The sequence below is a fragment of the Triturus cristatus genome, chromosome 9 (genome assembly GCF_964204655.1).
Source record: "Triturus cristatus chromosome 9, aTriCri1.1, whole genome shotgun sequence".
In the NCBI taxonomy this organism is placed as follows: Eukaryota; Metazoa; Chordata; class Amphibia; order Caudata; family Salamandridae; genus Triturus; species Triturus cristatus.
Window position 1 is genome coordinate 1,049,150,564 of NC_140592.1, and position 21,460 is coordinate 1,049,172,023.

The 21,460-nt window shown below is 41.5% G+C and overlaps 1 protein-coding gene across 1 annotated transcript in view; it reads left to right on the forward strand.

Moving 5' to 3' along the window:
- The window catches only part of BMF (Bcl2 modifying factor), a 176,719-nt gene that overhangs the window by 75,417 nt on the left and 79,842 nt on the right, over positions 1–21,460 (forward strand). Inside the window, exon 3 of the mRNA XM_085626912.1 lies at positions 12,227–12,387. Coding sequence (XP_085483038.1) covers positions 12,227–12,387 — 161 coding nt within the window. The remainder of the gene's footprint in view (positions 1–12,226; positions 12,388–21,460) is intronic.

Sequence of the window (21,460 nt, forward strand, 5' to 3'; positions counted from 1 at the left end):
GAGCCATTCCATATTACAGGGTACAGTCAATCTATAACTATATACATAGGTAGTTTATTGTAAAATAAATATATAAAAAATATAATAATACATACATAAATTAGCATTTAAAAAACCTTGCAAATTCACTGAAAAAACCATAGGTTTCACACACGTTATAGTTAGGAATTAGCATTTAAAAAACCTTGCAAATTTACTGAAATAACCATAGGTTTCACACATGTTATAGTTAGCTGGACATTTCACTCGTACAAAACCATTGAAATTCCCCCGTTATAATTAGTTTAGCTAAATATAGCTCGCGCGACCGCAATCCACTGCTGATGACGTCACATATTACATCACTCATGACATGGTCAGTGACATCACTGATGACATCATCCATGTAATAAATTAGTGCTTCTTCTCACACCCTAATATAACCTGCGAGCACCCTAACGTGCGCGAGCGTAATTCTGATTGGTGGTTACATGTTAGTCAACGTTCGAATCGGTCGAAATCAGGAAGTGTCGGCCGCCATTTTGTTTGTTTTCAGTGCGAGAGTGAAAAAGGAAGGTGGCGAACGTGAAAAGGGGGCAGGGTAGAGAGTTCCTGACCCCCTAGCCTTTGTCAGGGGGTCCCTGAAGGACCCCGAAGGCAGAAAAAAACATTTTAATTGTTTTTTTTAAATCGCGGGGGTGCGCGCACCGTGAGCGCACGGTGAAAAACCGAAAAAAAAAAAAATTACTTTTTTTTTTAATACGTAGTTTATTGTAAAATAAATATATATAAAAAAATAATAATACATACATAACTTAGCATTTAAAAAAACGTACAAATTCACTGAAAAAAACCATAGGTTTCACACACGTTATAGTTAGGAATTAGCATTTAAAAAACCTTGCAAATTCACTTAAAAAACCATAGGTTTCACACATGTTATAGTTAGGTGGATATTTCACTCGTAAAAAACCAATGAAATTCCCCCGTTATAGTTAGTTCAGATAACTATAACTCGCGCGGCCGCCACTCTATCACAAGGATGATGTCATCAGTGATGTCATGAGTGATGCCACTGACCATGTCATGAGTGATGTAATATGTGACGTCATCAGCAGTGGACTGCGGTCGCGCGAGTTATAGTTATCTGAACTAACTATAACGGGGGAATTTCATTGGTTTTTTACGAGTGAAATATCCACCTAACTATAACATGTGTGAAACCTATGGTTTTTTAAGTGAATATATATATGTGTATATATGTATATCGACAATCTTTGGACGCCAGAAATTGAGAGCACACACAGAAGTTTTGTCAAGACAAAGTGCTTTAACGTGCAGACGCGTTTCGGCTTGTGCCTTCCTCTATGTCAGTTTTCTGTGATAACACGGAAACATTGAAGTCGAACAATATATCACGTGCAATGCATAAAAAGAGAAGATGCCTATAAGTCAAGGTTAATTACCTGATTTCATGGCGGCCATCTTATAACGTGGTTTTAAACATAAACAAGTGAATCGTGAATCAACCCATGTGTATTGCTTGTGACAAATTAAAATTGCTTAATAGAAGCAGATAATTTGTGAGAATAATAAAATATTTTGCAAACACAAATGAACAAAGCTATAAGTCCATTATTAGCAATTATCATTGAATGCGATATTTATATATACACATATTAAGAATATATGTATATAAATACATTTCATCAAACTACGGTAGACATTTTGATGAAATGTATATGTATTCGTATATTCTTCATTTACTATGTATAAAACTCTGTGTGTGGTCTCAGTTTCTGGCGTCCGAAGATTGTCGCCGTTGTGCTTTTATTTATTTATATATATATATATATATATATATATATATATATATATATATATATATATATACATACATATTTACATTACCCTCCTTTTTTATTAGCTTTACAACCCAATACCCATACTGACCCATAAAGCCTAAATTGACCCTAACCACCCAATACCCCTAAATTCTCAAAACCTCAAAATTATCCTCACCACGCAATACCCTTACCCCACCCTAAAAACACCCTTACCACCCAATAACCTCACCTATGCCTGAAGCCTAAAAACACCCTAATCACTAATGCCTACCCTAGAAATACCCTTACTCTCACCAAAATCCCCAAAACACCCTTACCACTTATTACCCCACCCACCCTAAACACTAAAAAGAGCCTTACCACCCAATATCATTATCCACCCCTAAACCATAAAAACACCCTTACCACTCTTACCACCCAATACTGCCACCCTCCCCTAAAAATTCTCTTACCGCCCAATACCCTTACCCTAAACCCTATAAATACCTTTACCACCCTATACCCCTACCCCTACCCATCCCTAAATTCCTACTCCACTATAAACCCAAAAACTATCTATCTATCTATCTATCTATCTATCTATCTATCTATCTATCTATCTATCTATCTATCTATCTATCTATCTATCTATCTATCTATCTATATCACGCATTTAAGGTGGGTAGAATTTTTTATTTTTTGTATGTGTATATATATATATTATGTGTGTGTATGTGTATACACACACACAAATAAACATTTCTCCTTACCTTAAATGTGTGGTAAAGGAACTGCATGGTAAAATCTTTATTGTGAGGGCTGTTCCCGGCAAATTCAACACTCCTCACCCTCACTACATCAGTTGTGTATTCTTTGTCAAAAGTGTTCAGAAGAAGATGCTATGATGGCCACATTAGAGTGGAATTTGGGTCCGCCCTCCTCTCCATTTTTGAATCCAGTGGAGGTGGCTGAGCACTGCCTTGACCTGATTGTGGGGCAGCTGTTGGCCCTCTGAGTCCAGAAGAAGACGAACAGCTGATCTCCTCTTTGTGATCCATGAGTTGCGCCTGACCAAGATAGCACAGCTGGGATTGTAGACACGGAGGATAGAGATCAACCCCAGAGTGCAGGACTACAGAATGGCTTCTTACAATAAACAAAGGCTGGAATTGTGTTGGAGCTGGCAAGTTACTGGGATATCTCTGGGCCTTGAGGCTGATTGGCACTGCTGGGGTGGTGTAGCAGGGAAAGAGCTGGGTGTTAACTTACCACAATCTGAGCTGCAGGGTAGCTGAGACGTGATTCCCTGATGCAGCCAGCAGAACGTCACAGATTGAATAGACGTTGAAGAACTTTACAGAGTCAAGTGATTTTGGAGTCCTGGTTGAACACCGCGGAACACTGGGATTTGACTGACAGCAAAGGAGGCAGAAAACAAAGTATCCTGAATGAAACTCCTCCTAAAAAGCAAAAGTCCAAGACTGCTAGAGACACAAGAGACTTTTTCGTATCCAGATCAGCTTCAATGCAGGATGATTATGACCCAAATAGAAGCCAGACTGATCTCTGACTGGGCAACCTCACCAAAGTGAAATATAGGTTTTTTGGAGGGTGGGGGGGTTTACATGTTACAAGATTTTCAACAAGTTGGGAAGAGAAAGGTGTTGGAGGAAGCTGTTGCACAGATTACACACCAGACTATATAATAGAGAGATAGAAAAACACTGACTCCAACACTTAATTTTTGCAATGTACCAAGAACTCAAGAAGGATGGTTTTTGGTGATCCAATAAGAAACATTGTTAAGGAACAGTGAAGTTGCATTCATGATTAGAACAGAGGCCAAAAGTGAAAATTTGGAAAATAAAGCAGGACTGAGTATTTCAGGGTTCAAAGCTACTCCAGAGAGTGAAGACATTAAAGCTTTCCTTCTTGACCTCTTTCACAATGAAGTTTGCACTATCACTCTGAGGTATGGATCCTCCTTTGAATTAAAACAGATCACTCAGGATAGGTGATTAGCTTAGGTTTATTGTTAAGTACATCACAGAGACCTCATCCAGCAAGTGACACTCTTCAACTACCACTCTTCAATCTTCAAAATTCCACCCTGGCAACCTCCCACATTCTGAATGCTTGCATCATCAATGCTTGCATCATCAATGCTTGCATCAAGCCCTAGCAACATATTCAATCCCACAAAGATTAATACAGAACACCACATCACCCCCTCATTAATACAATAAAAGATAAGAAAAGGAAGTAAAATAAAAAGGAACAATAATGCTGAAAACAACTTAGAAAACACAATCTTGTAAGCGAAGGGGAATCTTTCTTGCACAAAGAAGGCCTACTCCTCCCTTCCTGTTGTGCAACAGGTATATTTGTCTCACCAGCTTCATTAGGTTGACATTTGGCAATCCTACTAACATTCCATATCTTGTGATCATCAGTTTTAACTGCATTCTTAAACATGTTAATTCACTGGTTGACTGAATTTTGACTTCCTCACACCCTTTTCTGGCAACTTGAGTCTGACCCAATCACCCACACACACCACGGTCTTCTTCACTGCTTTTCTCACATCATACCTCTCCTTCCTTTCCTCCATTTTCTCCTTCTCTCTTTCTCTCTTCTATCCTTCTGTACCATCCACACCATCATCCACTACTCTCTTTTATATAGTCACCTACAATGGAGTACTTCAGTCCTAGCTACCCTTCCTTTGAACAACTGAAAGGCAGCTAGTCCTAGAAGAGTGTGGGGTAAATCTGTATTCCCATACCTTTTCTCTCATTGCGACTTCCCAATCACCTCCATTGACCACGGCTTGTTGCAGCGTCTCTTTAAGCACTTTCACAAATCTTTCTACTAGACCATTGCTCTTGAGGTCATAAAACGCCGCCTTCTTATGCTTGATCCCTCTCTCTCTCAAAACGTCCTCCACCACCTGGGAGGTAAGTTAAACTCCATTATCTAATAAAATGGACACAGGAAAACCCTCACGTTCACAGAGTTCCTCCACAAAGCCAATCACACCTCCAGATTCAACCGAATTGACTACTTTTATTTCAGGCCTTCTAGAAAACATATAATGGCAAACTAAAACATACTGGTCTTGAGACTTTAACTGGACCTAAAATATCAATAGCTATGTCCACCCATGGACCACTAGCTTGCTCTCTGATTACCATCGGCTGGGTCCTGCACTTCAAAATCCTATCACTACACACACATTGTGAACAATCACAAACTACCCTCTCTATTTGCATATCCATGGTAGGCCAGCAGTAAGCTTCTCCGACTCTTTCTTTGGTTTTAGCAATACCCATATGACTGGCATGAGCATAACACACCAATTTGTCCCACACACTACTGGGAGCAACCAATTTGCTACCCTGCATGAGGAGACCATCAATCACTGCCAAGTCTTCCCTGACCTGCCAATAACCTCAAGATTATCTTCACAACTTCGCTTCTCACCCAAATTACCTTGTACTTTTGCCATAACCTGCTGTAATATCGGATCTTTATTCAGATATTCTCGCCATTCGATTTCTGAAATCAAGCCTTCACTGATTTCACAGACCTTGATCTCCTCTTCAAACTCTTCTCCACCCAAGAAATCCTACTCCTCAGAAGTGACAGGATTTTCAGATGTTTCAGTCTCATTCCGACTTAGTCTGTAAAGACAATCCGCCAAAACATTCTTAGAACCAGGTAAATAAGATACCTTAAACTCGAACTCCTTAAGGCTACCGCCCACTTTCCTATTCGATAAGATACAAAATCAATCCCTTTCTGAGTGAAAACTTCCCTCAAAGGCTTATGATCCGACAACACCTCAAAGCTCTTACCTCACAGAAGTTTCCTCAGTTTACGTACCGTCCAACAAACACCTAGAGCTTCTTTCTCTACAGCTGAATAATTGCATTCAGCTCCTCTCATTAGTCTGGAAATAAACAAGATCGTTTTCTCTATTCCATCTACCTTTAGTAACAAGACCCCACCTAAGCCCTTCGAGCTTGCATCAGTCATAATGTAAGAGAACTTGGTAGGATCAAAGCTTTCCAAATTAGGAGCATCATTCAAATGTTTCTTAATCATTTCAAACACATCGCTGCGAGTTTGACACCACACAAATTCACTCCCTTTCTTGAGTAATGCTCGCATGCATTCAGTTTTCTGGGCAAACTTTGAATAAACTTATTGGAGAAATTCAGCCATTCCCAGACGTTTTACCAATTTATCCTTGTTTTTTGGAGGAAGCAAATTACAGATGGCATCAACCAAAGGAGCCTTGGTTCTAATCCCAGTTTCAGACACCAAGTGCCTTAAATATTCAAATTCTTGAACATCAAATTTACATTTGTCTGTCCTGAGAGTTAGTCCAGACTGCATTAACTTCCCCAACACTGCTGTCAAACTTTCATCATGTTCTTTGAGTTCAACCCCAAAGATCAACTCATTGTCTTGATAGACCTTGACACCTTCAATCCCCTTCAGAATGCCCTCCATTGCCCTCTAAAATACTGAAGCCGCAGATATGAGTCTGAAGGGCATCCTTAAAAACTTGAAGGAACAAATGGCGTGACAAAAGCCATGAGATCTTGAGAAGAGGAATGAAGTTTGACGTGGAGAAGTGTCTCGCACTGCAAGAGGACACAACATCTCACTTATATTAGGAAGTGGATAATGATCAACCACCCCCGCTTTGTTGAGTTCTCACAAGTCGATGCACACCCTAGCCTCTCCATTGGCCTTGCATGCCATAACAACCAGAGAAACCCATTCCGCGGCTTCCACCTCTTTAATAATACCATTTGATAATAGTCTGTCCAGCTCAGCCCTCATACTTTCTCTAACTAATAGGGGCACACTCCTAAGTTTTGCCACTTTAGGAATGGTCCACGACATAAGTTTTATTTCATGGATGTAATTCCTGAGACAGCCTACTTTCTTGTCAAATACCTCTGGAGACCTTCTGATCCAAACTTCACACCCCTCACCCACCATCCAGACAGAAGGTAATTCTTTCAAGTACACTGAAGGACTTTCATTCAGATCCAAATACACTTATAAATCACGCTGGTGAAAACAGCAAATTAAAGTGTCTCCTTTCATACAAACATACGTTTTCCTGGTATAATCCTTCCCATGAAATCAATCCTGCACCAAAAATAACCCAAAAGATCAATAAACTCCCCCATAACCTTTTGTATTAATGTCTGGCTTCAGCAGAACGATTTCACATAATGTTACTCATAAAAAAACCTTTGGGGTATTCTTAGCCCCTGAGTCAAAAAGCATGTCTACAGATGCATCATTGATCAACACACTTTCAAACGGGCCTTCATTCGCACGTTCATTCACACGTTCCTTAACCTGAAGAATATTTACATTTTCAACAGCTTGCTCATAAATATCCACTTCCACAACTTTCCTCTGTTCTTTGCTTTATTTGCAACATCTGGAAAAATGGCCCTTCTACCCACAGATGCTACAAGTGACCTTCCACCCTGGACACTCTTTGAAATTTGCCATATGTCCAGAGTTACCACATCTAAAACATTTACCCTGAAAGCTTCTGAATTTGGACGTTTTAGTTACTCTGGCAGTTTTATCAGACTTGTCCCTGACTTCATTAACCACCTCCCCCTCACTTTTTCCCCAAAGAGTTCACTTTGCATATAGTATCCACAAATGCTTTTGAGTGCTCATGCATTTTGAGTATTGTGATAAATTCTTGTAATGAAGGATTGTCCTCTGGCACAAACTATTTTTAGCTTTATCAATAATGTAGCCCAACATCAGCTGATCCCTCAGCTTTTTCTTGCAAAGTCCCTCCAAAACAACATGTGGATGCTAACTTAAGCAATAGAGTAATGAATTGCTCTACAGACTCCTCTTGTCTTTGCATTCTCCTCCCAAAGTGATACCATTCTAGAACCATACTAACTTTGGGGAGATAATGCATATCCATTTTTGTGATACAAATCTCATATTCAATCAAAGCTTCATTGTCTGGAAGTTCAGGGAGATGTTGAATCACCTCCTGACCTTCTGAACACAAACAATGCATGAACAAAGAAGACTCTGTCAGCACTCAGAGAAGTACCACATCCTCAAAAAGAGTGCGCAAAAACCTTCTTCCATTTTAACCAAGGAATAGGGGGATCAACCAGAGAAGACAAGAAGAATGGAGGGGCAGTAACGTTCTGCATTGTGTACCAAAAATGATATCCCTACTGGAATGTACAAAAATAATAAACAAATTTGACTCAGACAGGCCCTTATCCTAAGTCCTGGAGTGTCCCTTTCCTTCAACCAACTCAAACACTGGGCTGCTGCAAGCATAGAAATTCTCGAGTAGTATGTTTCAGTGCAAAACAGCAACACACATCAGAAGTCAAGAAAACCAATAAATAAGAGTCAATCTTAGAACATGGCAATAATTAGAAACATCAAATCCTCACCAGGAAGGCTGTGCACATCAGCGTGTCTGCCAGATGCAGTGCAAAGCTTAACAATACCCAAATGCTGCGAGATCCCGCCTGAAACTTGCATGCATCATCGCTTGACGAAACACAATAAACTTGAATAATGTGCGCATCAGCGAGTCCGCTCGATGCACTGTACACCCAACAAAAAAGACTTCAGCTGTGCGCATCAGCGCTTGGCAAAGATTGGGAAATCAGCTTCCAATGAATACCAATTTCAGCTGTGCTCATCAGCGCTCGGTGAGACCAGCCTCTGATCAATTGTTCATGACCAATGCAAGATGGCCGCCATGCACATCATGTCACACGCGTCATTGCGTTAGTCGCAGAGGTCAGGTAGGCCACCAGCGCTCATCACGAGAGACAGGAAAAACAAACACACCTCGTGCAAATCCAGCACAAGAGCATTCACAGCTGCAGCTCTCGTGCAAATCCAGCGCGAGAGCAGCCATAGGTCTTGCTCGAGCCCTAATGCCAAATACCTTTGCTTCGGTTAGATCCCCTGGCTGGACATAACAAAGTCCTGAGTCACTACCAGACCGGCAATGTCCTGTTCTCCACTCACTGCCACTGCCAGGGACAGAAAGACACCCTCATACAGGATAAGGAACAGGAAGGGATAAAAACAATAATCCCTCCACTGACCAAGGAGTCTAGTAAGCAATACAAACACTCGGGCAGAGGTCAGGAGCAGCAGAAAGCCGTCAGCAGTTAAATGGTAATGTACGCCAATTTCTTGTACAGTTTCCGGTTCCTGTAGATCGAGGATTCTTCTATGAATGGTGTTGAGGTCTCCTTACTAATGATATAAAGCCATAGTTTTTGCTCGTCGCCTGAATGTGGTATGGATCCTCCTTTGAATTAAGACAGATCACTGAGGATGGGTGATTAGCTTAGGTTTATTGTTAAGTCCATCACAGAGCCTCATCCACCAAGTGACACTCCTCAACTGCCACTCGTCAATCTTCTAAATTCCACCCTGGCAACCACCCACATTCTGAATGCTTGCATCATCAATGCTTGCATCAAGCACTAGCAACATATACAAACCCACAAAGATGAATACAGAACACCGCACACTTCTCTACAGCTGGCTGTAAATAAAGCAATGACAATCCCTACTAAAGTGCTAGATGACCCCCAAGTGGCATGGGCACCATTATTGTAGATTTAGGTAGTGCTCTAAGAAACAAGCATTGGTAAATGCACAAGGTTTCGCCTATGTGATTAATAATAAGCAGTTTTTTGTTGTAAGTTGTAGCTTGCTGAGTAGTTGTACAATATAAGTTACAGAAAGTCTGTTAAAGTGTTATTACTTGTTTATGTAGAAATAGGCAATATATTGTGATGTTACTAGTGGTATAGTGCGGGTAAGAATTAGCAACATTTTGAAAAATGAAATGAAAGAGGGAAATATTAAAATTAATTGATATTATAACAATATTATGTATTTAGAGGAGTTCTGACCACTTTTGGGCTCTGTGCAACTGCACCTACTGCACCATTCAGATCATGTCCCTAGTGCCTGCAAGATAACTGCATTTGTGACTGCCTGTTTAGCAGTAAAATATAGCAATATTTGGTGTTTGGAGGAGTTATGACAACTTTTGGCCCCTGTGCCACTGCACATGTTGCACCATTTAAATCAGGACCCTATTGCCTATAAGGTAACTGCACTTGTGACTGCCTGTTTAGTAGTGAAATATAGTAATATTTAGTGTGGGCCCTAAAGCTTTTTGCCCCAGTGCCACTGCACTTACTGCACCATTCAAATCAAGCCCCTTTTAACTGCACGGTAACTGCAATTGTGAATGCCTGTTTAGTAGTCAAATATAGCAATATTAGATGTTTAGAGGAGTTCTGACAAAGTTTGGGCAACGTGCTACTGCACCTGCTGCACCATTCAAATCAGCCGCCGTTTGTAATGTTCCTGTTGTCTGCAGGGTAACTGCACTTGTGGTTGCCTGTTTAGGAATAAAATATAGCAATATTAGGTACTTAGTGGGGTGCCTGGAGCTTTTGGTCACGGTGCCACTTCACCTGCTCCACTATTGAGATCATGACTCTAGCGTTTGCTAGATAACTGCACTTGTGACTGCCTGTTTAGTAATAATATATAGCAATATTAGGTGTTCAGAGGAGTTCTGAGAACTTTTGGGCCCAGTGCCACTGCACCTGCTGCACCATTCATATATTGACCCTGTTGCCTGCAAGATAACTGCACTTGTGACTGCCTGTTGAGTAGTAAAATATAGCAATATATGGGATTTAACTGAGTTATGACAACAGTTGGCCTCTGTGCCACTGCACCTGCAGTACCATTTAAATCAAGCCCCTTTAACTGCGAAGTTTCTGCAATTATGACTGCTTGTATGGTAGTCAAATATAGCAATAATGTGTTTAGAGAAGTTCTGACAACTTTTAGGCCCGGTGCACCTTTCAAATCATGACCCTATTGTCTGCAAGGTAACTGCTCTTGTGGCTGTTTAGTAGTAAAATATAGAAAAGCTCTTGAATATTAACTTTATTTTTAAAGTGCAATGTTTATTACAACATTTTCAGAATTTTATCATAATGACCAAATAGATTAAGTTGAAAAAATCAATCCGATAATGCCTACAAAGTGCAAAGAAAGTTACTGAGGTATGAATAGGAAATGCCACACACGTTCTAAGGCTCAAGCATCTGCTTTACACAACTAAGTAATAAAAAGCAAGTATTGCAGCATACTATTAGAAGCTGCCTGCCTTTTACGTGGGAAGAGATCTTATCTTGACAGTGAATGGGGCTTAAAAAGTGTGAACAGCTTTAGTAGAAGTATCGTAAATTTGTGCAGCCAGGGGAAGTTAACAAAAAAGTTTCACACAAAAGCAGATGAACACAGTCATTTGGTAATGGGAACTGATAAGGATAAGGATATATTAAATACAAGAGATTTCACAAGCACAGCGCAAGCGCTGTGCAGGCAAAACCTAAAAAGGACCTGACCTTGCATAATAGCAGAATTCATGATTTTCCAGATTTGTGCTGTGTAATGCAACTAAAGAGACAAGATCTACAGTTTCTCAAGAAAGAGCTGAAAAATATGTAATTAGAGGCTGAGAGTAGTGTGATACGGGGTAGTCTGTGTCTTTGATACGGGGTAGTCTGTGTCTTGATTTAACCCAGTACCGCACTAGATTTTCTCTACAGTGTAAAAAGCATGGATAGGCAAGAGGAGACTTCCTCAGTCGGAACATGACTTTGGAGTAGCGCAATTTAGATTCCACCCTTACATGTCAGAGAAATGCAATTATATACGTGCATTTGACATTATATTCACTGTGCGCCTTAACTTCATTAAAGTTTGTGAAGCATTACATGCATTAATGAAATGTAATAACTCTAGAAAGTAGAAATTTGTGTAAGTGTGCACTAATGTTCATGTTTATGGTACATGTCTGTTTAACAGAAATCCTCCATGATTGAGATTTTCTACTCAAGATAGCTTTTCTTTGGGTTCTTTCTGACAGTTCTGGTGCAGTGGTTAGAGTAAACAGTATATCATTTTCATAGTACTGTCTTGACCTAGTTTTCCAAATCGAGTGCAGTAGTGCATTAGTGTTAAACAACAGCACCCACCAGTGATACTGTCCAGTAACCACTGACTACCCCTGTGTCGCAAAAAAAAGCCTTACTCCCAATTGGTTAATTCTGTGTTTTCTGCAAATGCAAAATATGTCTTCAAGTGATTGTATCCTATTAACACTTTTGATACTTTATAGTTTATTTTCCTGATTAATCATCTGATGTACTCATTGGTCTGTCCCACCATATGCAAGCCTGTTGTAAATAAAATAATAAATGAATAACTGTGTGTCCCCATGCTTTGGTGTTACTGCACAAAATAGCATTATGATATTTTCTCTCCCAATGTTTCAGGGAATGCTGGGTATCGTTTGCATTATCCAACCAGCCTAGACCCAAATTTGCATCTCCAAGAAGGTGTTCAACGTGGGCGGCAGGACATAAGTGCTGAAGTCCAGATTGCACGGAAACTTCAACGCATCGGAGACCAGTTCCATAGGCTACATATACAAAGGGTAGGCTTAACGATAAAGGAGTTTTTCTTATAGATGCCCTCTTTTCATCACCTGTACCCTGTCAAGGTTTTCTCTTTCGATACCAGTGTCATGCATTGTTACTTTAAAAGTGCAAGGGCCAGGACCATTGGTTTTAGGACGGTCTATGCCAAATAGCTCCACCAGGAGATCGGCAAAGCCTACGTCACCATGTGTTGATTTCCGCCACTCACAGTGCATTGTGTTCCCTATTCTAATTTGATAGCATATTTAAGTTATTCAACAGAGACTTTGGTACCTCCAGTAACGTAGCTAGGGTGCTAATGGGTCTAACACAAAGACTGGTAATAGACACCGATCTACCCCAGATGGATATGAAATTAAGAAATTATTAAACTTCAGGACATTTCTGAATATAAATTACATTTGATTTACCTTTCTATTTTTAGAAACGCTCAATCTCCATCTTTCTCGTTGCTGTTATGCAAGCGGTGTCCACACACTATTTCTTCTATTTCCCCACACAATAGGAACCAGATAATAAATGAATCTCTTACATGTCTAATTCTATTCGAAGTGTCAAATTAATGTTGGCAAATCACAATATAGTTTGAGGACTTTTTTTTAGGTCTTGATTAAAGATTTGTTTTTCCAATGTATGCATATACTTGGAGGGGGCTTGGGATAACTCCTTTGCGGGCTGTGGTGGGTAATCTGATGCTGGAGCCAGCCTGCCAAGTATCACGCATCAGGCATTAGACTGACTAATTTCAGTGTGGTGACCTGCATCACCGCACTGAAATGCATTGTCACGCATTTATAGAGCCCCAGCTGTCCGCAGGAGCGCTGCTATTTAGCAGCTCGTCTGACTGCCAAAGCTCTTAGCGTGGGGGTTGCTGGCTCAACTCATGGCAGGCTACAATGTTTTACCTTTACTCACCACCGGCAATCACTAATGTCAGGTCACGAGTCTGTCCCATGATTTTACTTTGCCCAATCACTGTAGGCGCCGTGGTGGGCGGGCGCAGGCGCATCTGAGTGCCATAGTTTCAGGTCTTTGGCAGCTGCGCACTTGAATCAGCTGCAGCTCGCAACATGCGGCTGCCGCCGGGTCAGCGGAATGATTCGGCCGTTGTTAGAGAGTGGCGAAGGTGCATGACTGCCTCAGCCGCCACCCTGCAGTCATGTGTAGGCATGTGGACCAGTTTTCTGGTCCGAGCTTGTAGCCTCTTTGTGCAACCAACAACCTCTATTGTAACGCACTGGGCACCTGATGCTGATTTTGCACCTTGCACCTGGCTGCCCCTGTGTCGCAGGTGGTGTAGCTTGGGTGCTGCCCTGTGACCCCCCCCCACTCCTCCCCTGTGCTGATCTTAAACCCGGGCCTGTGCCCTGAACACCCGGGTACTTAACTGCAAACCATGCTTCTTCAAGGTGCCCCAAGTCTCCGTTGCTTTACATTGGGCCCAGTGACTTCTGCACTCGCCCGCCCCAGTGCCGCTGGTGGTGCAGCACCTACCTGAAACTTAACCTTGCCCAGTGTTGGCCAAAACCCCCGAAGACTGGGATTGTAAGTCGAGTACTTACCTGCTAATGCTTAACACTGTTTTCCTCCCATAAGATTGCATTGTGTTTTACCTATTGTATACAAGTGTCTATCTTTAACATGAACACGTGCTGTTGTTTCAGATTGAACAATACAAAAGCATTTCTAAGACTGTAAAGCATTTCTCCTGCCTAGCAAAACATATCATACTGCATTTTTGAAAGTATTACTGCTTTGACCACTGTTACCTGCAACTGAGTATTTCTTGGTTCTAGAAATAAAATAACAAAATAATAACTTTTTATGCAAAACAAATCGTCTGGATTCACTCTTTGAGTGTGTGCTATCATTTCTTGCCTGAGTGTGTGCAATAAACACTTAACACTACCCTCTAATAAGCCTACTGCTCGATCACACTACCAGAAATAGAGCTATTATTATTATCTAATTGAGCCTCTGTAAGCCTTTGGGGATTCACTGCGCACTATACCTTACTTTGGTATAGTATATACAGAGCTAGCTACCTACGTGATGTCAGTAGTGGTTTCTTATTTTCCGGCCTGTGTGTATCAACCATCACACATCATACCCCTCTCAACTAGGTTGCAGTGTATGAAAGAGTAGGAGGCTCAGCCACAGCCTAGTTCTCTTCATTCCTCTCAAATTGTACTCACCAGTTGAAGCTGTTCCCATGTCTCTCTGAGAGGCATCCCGACGCATGTAGGGTCACTAATGGTGCTGCCCTTTCTCCCTGACTCTAGGCATACACATCATCCCTACCCCAATTCCTACCCCACATTCTAGAGGCACACAAGGTATGTAACCCTATGCACGTGGCCAACACACTGATCTTATTGAAATCACAAGGTTCTGGTGCCCATCACGAAACGCTAGAATCTGAAGCAACACCACTGCTGGATGACCAAAACTAACTTGCCCTTAAATGTCAGAAAATAAAAATCCTTCTTCTGAGTCCTGCCGACCCTCACTTCTACTTTCTACAAGCCCAGATTCTATAGGTCCCCCTCATATGTCCATCCGCAGGGTTAGTTAGTAATCTTTCATTCACTCCTTGTGTGAACAAAAAGCACATTTTATTGTTTATGGCTGCTTCAGTGCATCCTTCCTTTTCTCCAGTTATCTTGACAAATTGTGCTTGACATTGCAGTGGCATTACCCTGACTGGACTACCATAAAAGCAAATTTACTGGCCTCCCCAAGAATTTAATTGACAGATTGTAAAGAATTAAAAAACATGCAGCAAATCTGCTTTTGACCTAGAAATAGACGCCTGTGTCAGTTTCAGTTCTTTCTTATCCATCTCTAAATATGAGCTTCTCCATTTTCTCTCAGCCTTCTTGCATGTTGCCCGCATTCATTTCAGCTCCTCGCTATACCAGGGGGCTGAGGCTTTCCTCCTATTCTTGAGTCTTTTTACTGGAGCTAACGGGTCCAAGGTACCAATTATGTAATTGTAGTGTGTTTGATAGTTTTTCCCCACTGAGTCATTAAGGGCAAAGAGATTCTGATTCGGGAATGTCGGGTATGTTCTGTTTTTTATTAACTTGGCCCACTCTCTTCCCTCTCGGTAGGTCACCGACCAGTTATTATTATCCCCTGACCTAGGTGTCGTGATTCTAAAATGAATTGGAGAGTGATCAGTCCAACTTTGAGGCAATATATCAACCACTTCAGTCTCAGTCTGATTAGCAAACAGGAGATCTAGGACATGCCCTCCTTGATGGGTTGGCTGTCGTACCAGTTGGTATAAGTTAAGATTCTTGCATGTTTGCCTTAGATCTCTCAGATGGTTACCTAGGTTCCCATTGTCCCATAAATTGAAATCTCCTAATAAAATCATTCTAGAATGTGTTAGGGTCAGATCAATAATGGTATCTCATAGTGCTTGATATTGGGTATCTAGTCCTGGAGGTCTATAACAGACTATTCCTGTTAGTAGCCTACCTTCAGCCTCTTGCAGTGAGAAGCCCAATAGGTCAATCCCTGCAACATCGCCTACCTGTTGTGGTGCAAAGTTCAATTTTTCTTTCAAAATCACGCCAACCCCCCCTCCTCTCCAACAGCCCTTGGTTTATGAAACATTTTATATCCTCCTGGACAAGCAAAGCCCATTTCTACGGCGGAATCGGTGCTAGTCCAGGTCTCTGTTAGAAAGAGGGCATCCAGACCCATGTCCTCTAGCATGTTAGACACCTCCTGGTGGTGCTTTATCAGAGACCTGTTATAAATCAGACCGCAGTTTAATGTATTTTTGTGATGAGAAATAGCAGCTTGATGTTGATGTTCCCCCCCCGCCCCCCCAGCATCCCTCTCGCCGATGTTAAACAGCTGTTCCCAGGAGTATCTTATCTTATCTTGACTCGACCACTAGAGCGCGACCCAAGATGGCGCTGGAGAGAGTGCAAAAGCCCCTGATTCCCGCTAACCAGCGAGATGCGGTGTATAAATTTTAATGTGCGGGTAAGAGAACTGAATTTTAGTTCTATTTAAGTTTTACATGAGAAGGGTTATATGCAGCGTCTCACAGCTTCATTTATTTTCACTCTTAAGCCCCGATTTTAAGTCAGGCGGAGTGAAATGACGTCATGGAATTTTGCTCTGACTGATTCAGAGTGGGTAGGTTTTTCCACACCCGGTTTTTCTGGGTTGGGTAGAGAACAATACTCAGTTTTTCTGGATGGTAATTCTGACTGGAAAAATGACACAGAAGCAGCCTGATTTGCCTTTTTTAAGTGAGTAAAAACCCTTCCCTCCCCTCTCCTCCTTCCCCCATTACCCCACCCACAGGTCCACACCTAACATCTGCTCAGACCAGGAGGCAAATACGTGCGTTAAAACCCATTCCACGTGGTTTTACGTCTGGAAAAATCAGTCCCACAAGGTAATTCCTCATGTTATGGGATTTTACTCACAACTGCATGATACTGTTGCAGATTACGAGTTGGTAAATGTAAAATCGCGGCCGACTTTACCCTTACCCCAGTATGATGCAACTTGTAATCAGGCCCTAGGAGAGAATATCTTTCATTCTGCCACTAGGTGGCAGAGGTTCGCAATGGTTGATACCAGCATAGGGATTTAAAAACGTAAATTACCTGAGTTCCCACAAGTGACTAACTTTTCCTTTTCTTGCAAGCCTGATTGATGACGGGGTCCCAGATATAATTTCTTAAAGACGTGCATAATTCTGGAACTTTTTTAAATCATAATTTATATCTGGAGAATGCCCGAACACTGCCTTCTCAAGTTGAGCACTTTTAGTTTTAATCTTCTCTCTTGTTAATTTGCTGGCAGCAAACAAATAGTTAAATCCCAGGGGAACATTGTGAAAGAACTGGTTTGTACAGTAATATGACTCCTTTCATCGCCGACGAGCATGGGTCAGCTTTATGTCTTGTTCTGGGCGGCATGTCTACAGACTATGATTGCATAAAAAAAGCCCCCTTGTTCATTTTCGCTCCAGGCAACAGCATGTGCTGTGCCAGACCACTAAGTGTTGTTTGCGAGACAGGCATTGATATGGCTTTCTGGGACAGTCGCGTGTCAGCCTGGCTCTACGTGCGTGCGCGCGCGCGCGCGTGCGAAGGAGCCAGCATAACAAAGCCAGCCAGGAAGGCTCCCAATGTTAATAATTTGCAGAACTGCCCTGTGATGTCAACTCTGGACTGAGTTTACTGAAACTGGAAACTTCGAGCTCAGTTAACAATTTAAATATGAATCACACAATCAAATCCAAACACCTTTATAACTACGCTGGTTTTGTCCTTCTTTGAAGAACATACATAGGTGGTTTTATCTTTCGAAATACTTACAATTAAATCATCTTCTCAAAATGTTCGTGCACGACAATTGATTTAGTTAAGTGAATTGCACGCATTCATTTTTCTTGTGTGGTTTGTGCAACTTTTGGAAGCTCTAAGGGTTTTTGCCAACCTCCAATGTGTGCCGCAGAGCACTGTGGGAATGCAGTGATGCTGGAGAGAGCAAGGACATCTGTGAGGCACAATTACACACTAAGTCCGGGTTCCCCACTGTTGGATAAACTCTCCTCTGTTGGTCTCCTCCTCCTGCTTGTAGCTAATCTGCACAGGATTGGGGGCTTTTTTTGGTCCAGGTGTAAATGCTAGAGCTGCCACCTTTGCCAGGGAAAAATACCGGCCCTCTGCTCACGTTTGAACCATATTGACGTGATCCTTACGTAGAACTTTACGTGAAACTCCTGTTTTCCTTTTTAGGAAGGCCTTTCTGTCTTTGCTTACTTTATTGATCAGTCAGAGATCCTTAGGGTAGCCTTAGAATACATTTTAAAGAGTTTTCTTCTAACGTTTACTTATTAAAGTATGTACTGACAAGGGTAAAAAATACCAGCTTTAGGTGATTTTTTAAAAAAATGTTGTACGGGCCGGGACATTAAAATAATGGTCACACCGGTATAGAACTGGTCAGCTGGCAATCTTAAATGTGTAGAATGGGGACATAACAGTCATAAATAGAACCTGCATCTTAGGAAAACACCCAGCATTTAGAATTCAAGCTATCTGGGTGCCATCTTCTGGGAAGTTTATGTACCAACTACTAGGGTTGTCACTTTTCCCACAAAAAAATACTGCCCACTTGTTCACATTTTAAGATTTTTATGCAAATGCCTGGACATGATACATAGACAGAACTTTATAGAACATAGACTCTTGTCAATTTCAACATGTCCTTTCTGTTTTTGATACCCTTAATTATCAGCCAGAGATCATTAAGGCAGCTCTGGGATACATTTTAAAGTGCTTTCTTCACATTTTTTCAGTTTTAAGTATGTACTGATTAGGGGAAAATACTAGCTTTAGATGATTTTTGTACCAGCCAGAACTTGAAAAAGATACGTAAAAAATGGCCGGGTGGCAACCCTAGTTGTAGCGGGGCCAATAGAAATGAAAACAACTCTGGCTCTTCCAAAAGCAAGTTGCATTCTCATTCAGACGGTGCACACATACAAGTGCTCCTACTGTACTTCGCTTGCCAACCCTTGAAGCATACTTCCAGACCAGTTGAGATATCCACTCTTCTCGCTGCAGTCCTGGGCAGAGGAGCCTCCTCCCTCCCCAACGATGTGAACCTAGAAGTCTTCTGCACTTAATCTAGGGGCTATTGTCCCAATGACCTGTGAGGCAGGAATTCACTTCTGTGAGTTGATGAGAGGCTAAATCTGACAAAGGATTTGTCTGGTCGATATGAATGGTGGACTATGACTTAAATTTGTGTCAGGAAAATGTGAGGTACATAACCTTTGCTGTGGTCTAAAGGTAACATCATATCAACTCTTAAATCTGTGAGCCACAATTCAACTCAGTTCCATAAAACTCACCGATGGGTTGGTAAATCTGTATGGGTTGGCTGTATGTCAAGACTTACTGCCAGTTACTGCAGATCCCTGTCCGGCAAATTCTTTGCTATCCTTTTGAGACAGAGAACCTCTGAGAATTTACCCATTGATGGCTTGATGAGACTTATGGCTACATGTATCAGGCAACGTTCAAGTTGGAGCAGAACTGCACTCCAGATGCCAGGGGCACAGCTGAATGTCACCTGATGAATGACTTATACCTTTCTTCATCGTTCAAGTTAATCCAAAATTAATCCATGTACTCCAAAACTTTTAATTTAGTTTCATTTTATTTCCTTTGTTCTTTCCGCACGTGATTTGCATTTGCGTATTTTATATCAAAGTTTCTCATGCCGGGGATATGCACATCCATGCCTTTTTCTAGGCACGCCAAAATACGTAAAGCATCCTCAATTGTTAGTGAATATATTACCCAATGCATTTCGGGCTTTCAAAGCCCTTCCTCAGGGGTTCTTATTACCTACGTGATAAGAGAGCAGATCACGTTATCCAGTGAGCACGCATACAGATTAAAATTCGAAAGATTGGTTTAAAATGAGCAAAGTATTAATAATTATGGGCACGGCATTCTCCCACAAGTATACATGTATCAGGCAGCCTCAAAGAGGTTGATTCGCAGAATTGGCTTTTTTGAGACCGCTAAAAAGCATTTTGGTATGTATCAAACGAAAACTGTGATTTGATAGCACGTTACCGAATTGCAATTTTGGTTTGCGACCAAATACCGATTCGCTATTTGAAAGGGGCGTAGTTTCCAGATACCGATTCAGAATGGTATGTATTAATGTTTTGCGATTAAACACCAGTCGCAATACATTAATATTTGATCAACTACAGAAGTGTAGTGGTAATGCATTTGCAAATGGGAAAAGGGTCCCATTAGGATCCATTTACATTTGTATATGTAAAAAATAGGTTTGTGTAAGAAAAGGCAGTGGCCCACAGGACCACTGCATCTTCTTAAACAAACAAAAGAAGAAAAAAAGAAACTTTTCTTTTTAAATGCATCCCATTTTTCTTTAAGGAAAATGGGTTGCATTGTAAAACAAAAGACTGCTTCATTTAAAAACAATCACAGATGTGGTGGTCTGCTGACCTCAGCAGGTCACCATCAGCCCTGTGATGGAGTCGACTCCAAATGGGTCGCTAATTGTGACCTACCTCATTAATATTCATCAGGTAGGTCGGTTTGCTACCCACTAGGAATCGCTAAATGAAAAACTATGAGTTTCATACATTAGGAATTGCGATTTCCTAATTGCGTTTAATAGAAAATCCCACTTAGGTAATTGCTAATCCTAATATTGATTCATCTGGCCCTTTGTGCCAGGCTGCCTGCCCTTGAGCTCCTTCAAGTCGTTTCCTTCCTCCTAGTTAGAGGCTTGGGCTTAACAGGGTCACTCATGGAAAGGATGATGGCAATTCTCTTTCACTCTTACTGGGCTTGGCAGGATTGGGGCCCTTCTCAGTCAGCATCCTTGAGTACGTCTCGTCCCACCTCAGAGAGCAGCTCTAATCTCCCTCTTCTACGAGAAAGATCCACTAAGTCAAACGTTCAGGGAAGCATCAGTCAACAGCAGTATCCGTCACTCATGGGCAAGCCCATTCTATTGCCACTGATAGCTTTCTCCTTTGTTCCTGAAAGACATAGAGTGTCTGCTTTCTCTAGGGCCTACTGACAAGTAGCTTACATGTAGCTTAGGTCAATAATGCACCTGTTGCTGTTACTGAGCACCATACATGCACAGCCACACATACCAGTACAGAAGGTGGGCCTACACTCCATCCCCACTCCCAGTCAGGTCCAGCCCATTCAGAACTGGTCATAGGGTTCACATTCTCAAATGCAGAGAGAAATCACACTTGACGCACACCTATATCTATATGATGCTTCAGACACTCCCTCAGTGCTCCAATTAAGAATTTGTTTGACTCTCTTTACTTGTTGTAGGCATGCCATTCACCCACTACATGTCTACAGCCCCACCACTCTTCTAGCCAAACTTATCCCCTCAGCTCTGTGGATCGCAGACCTGTACACATCCATACTACAACTCCAAAAGTAACCCCATGCCCAATTTAAAATCAGACCGGTTCCAAAGGAATTCACAACAAACATCCTAATAGCAATA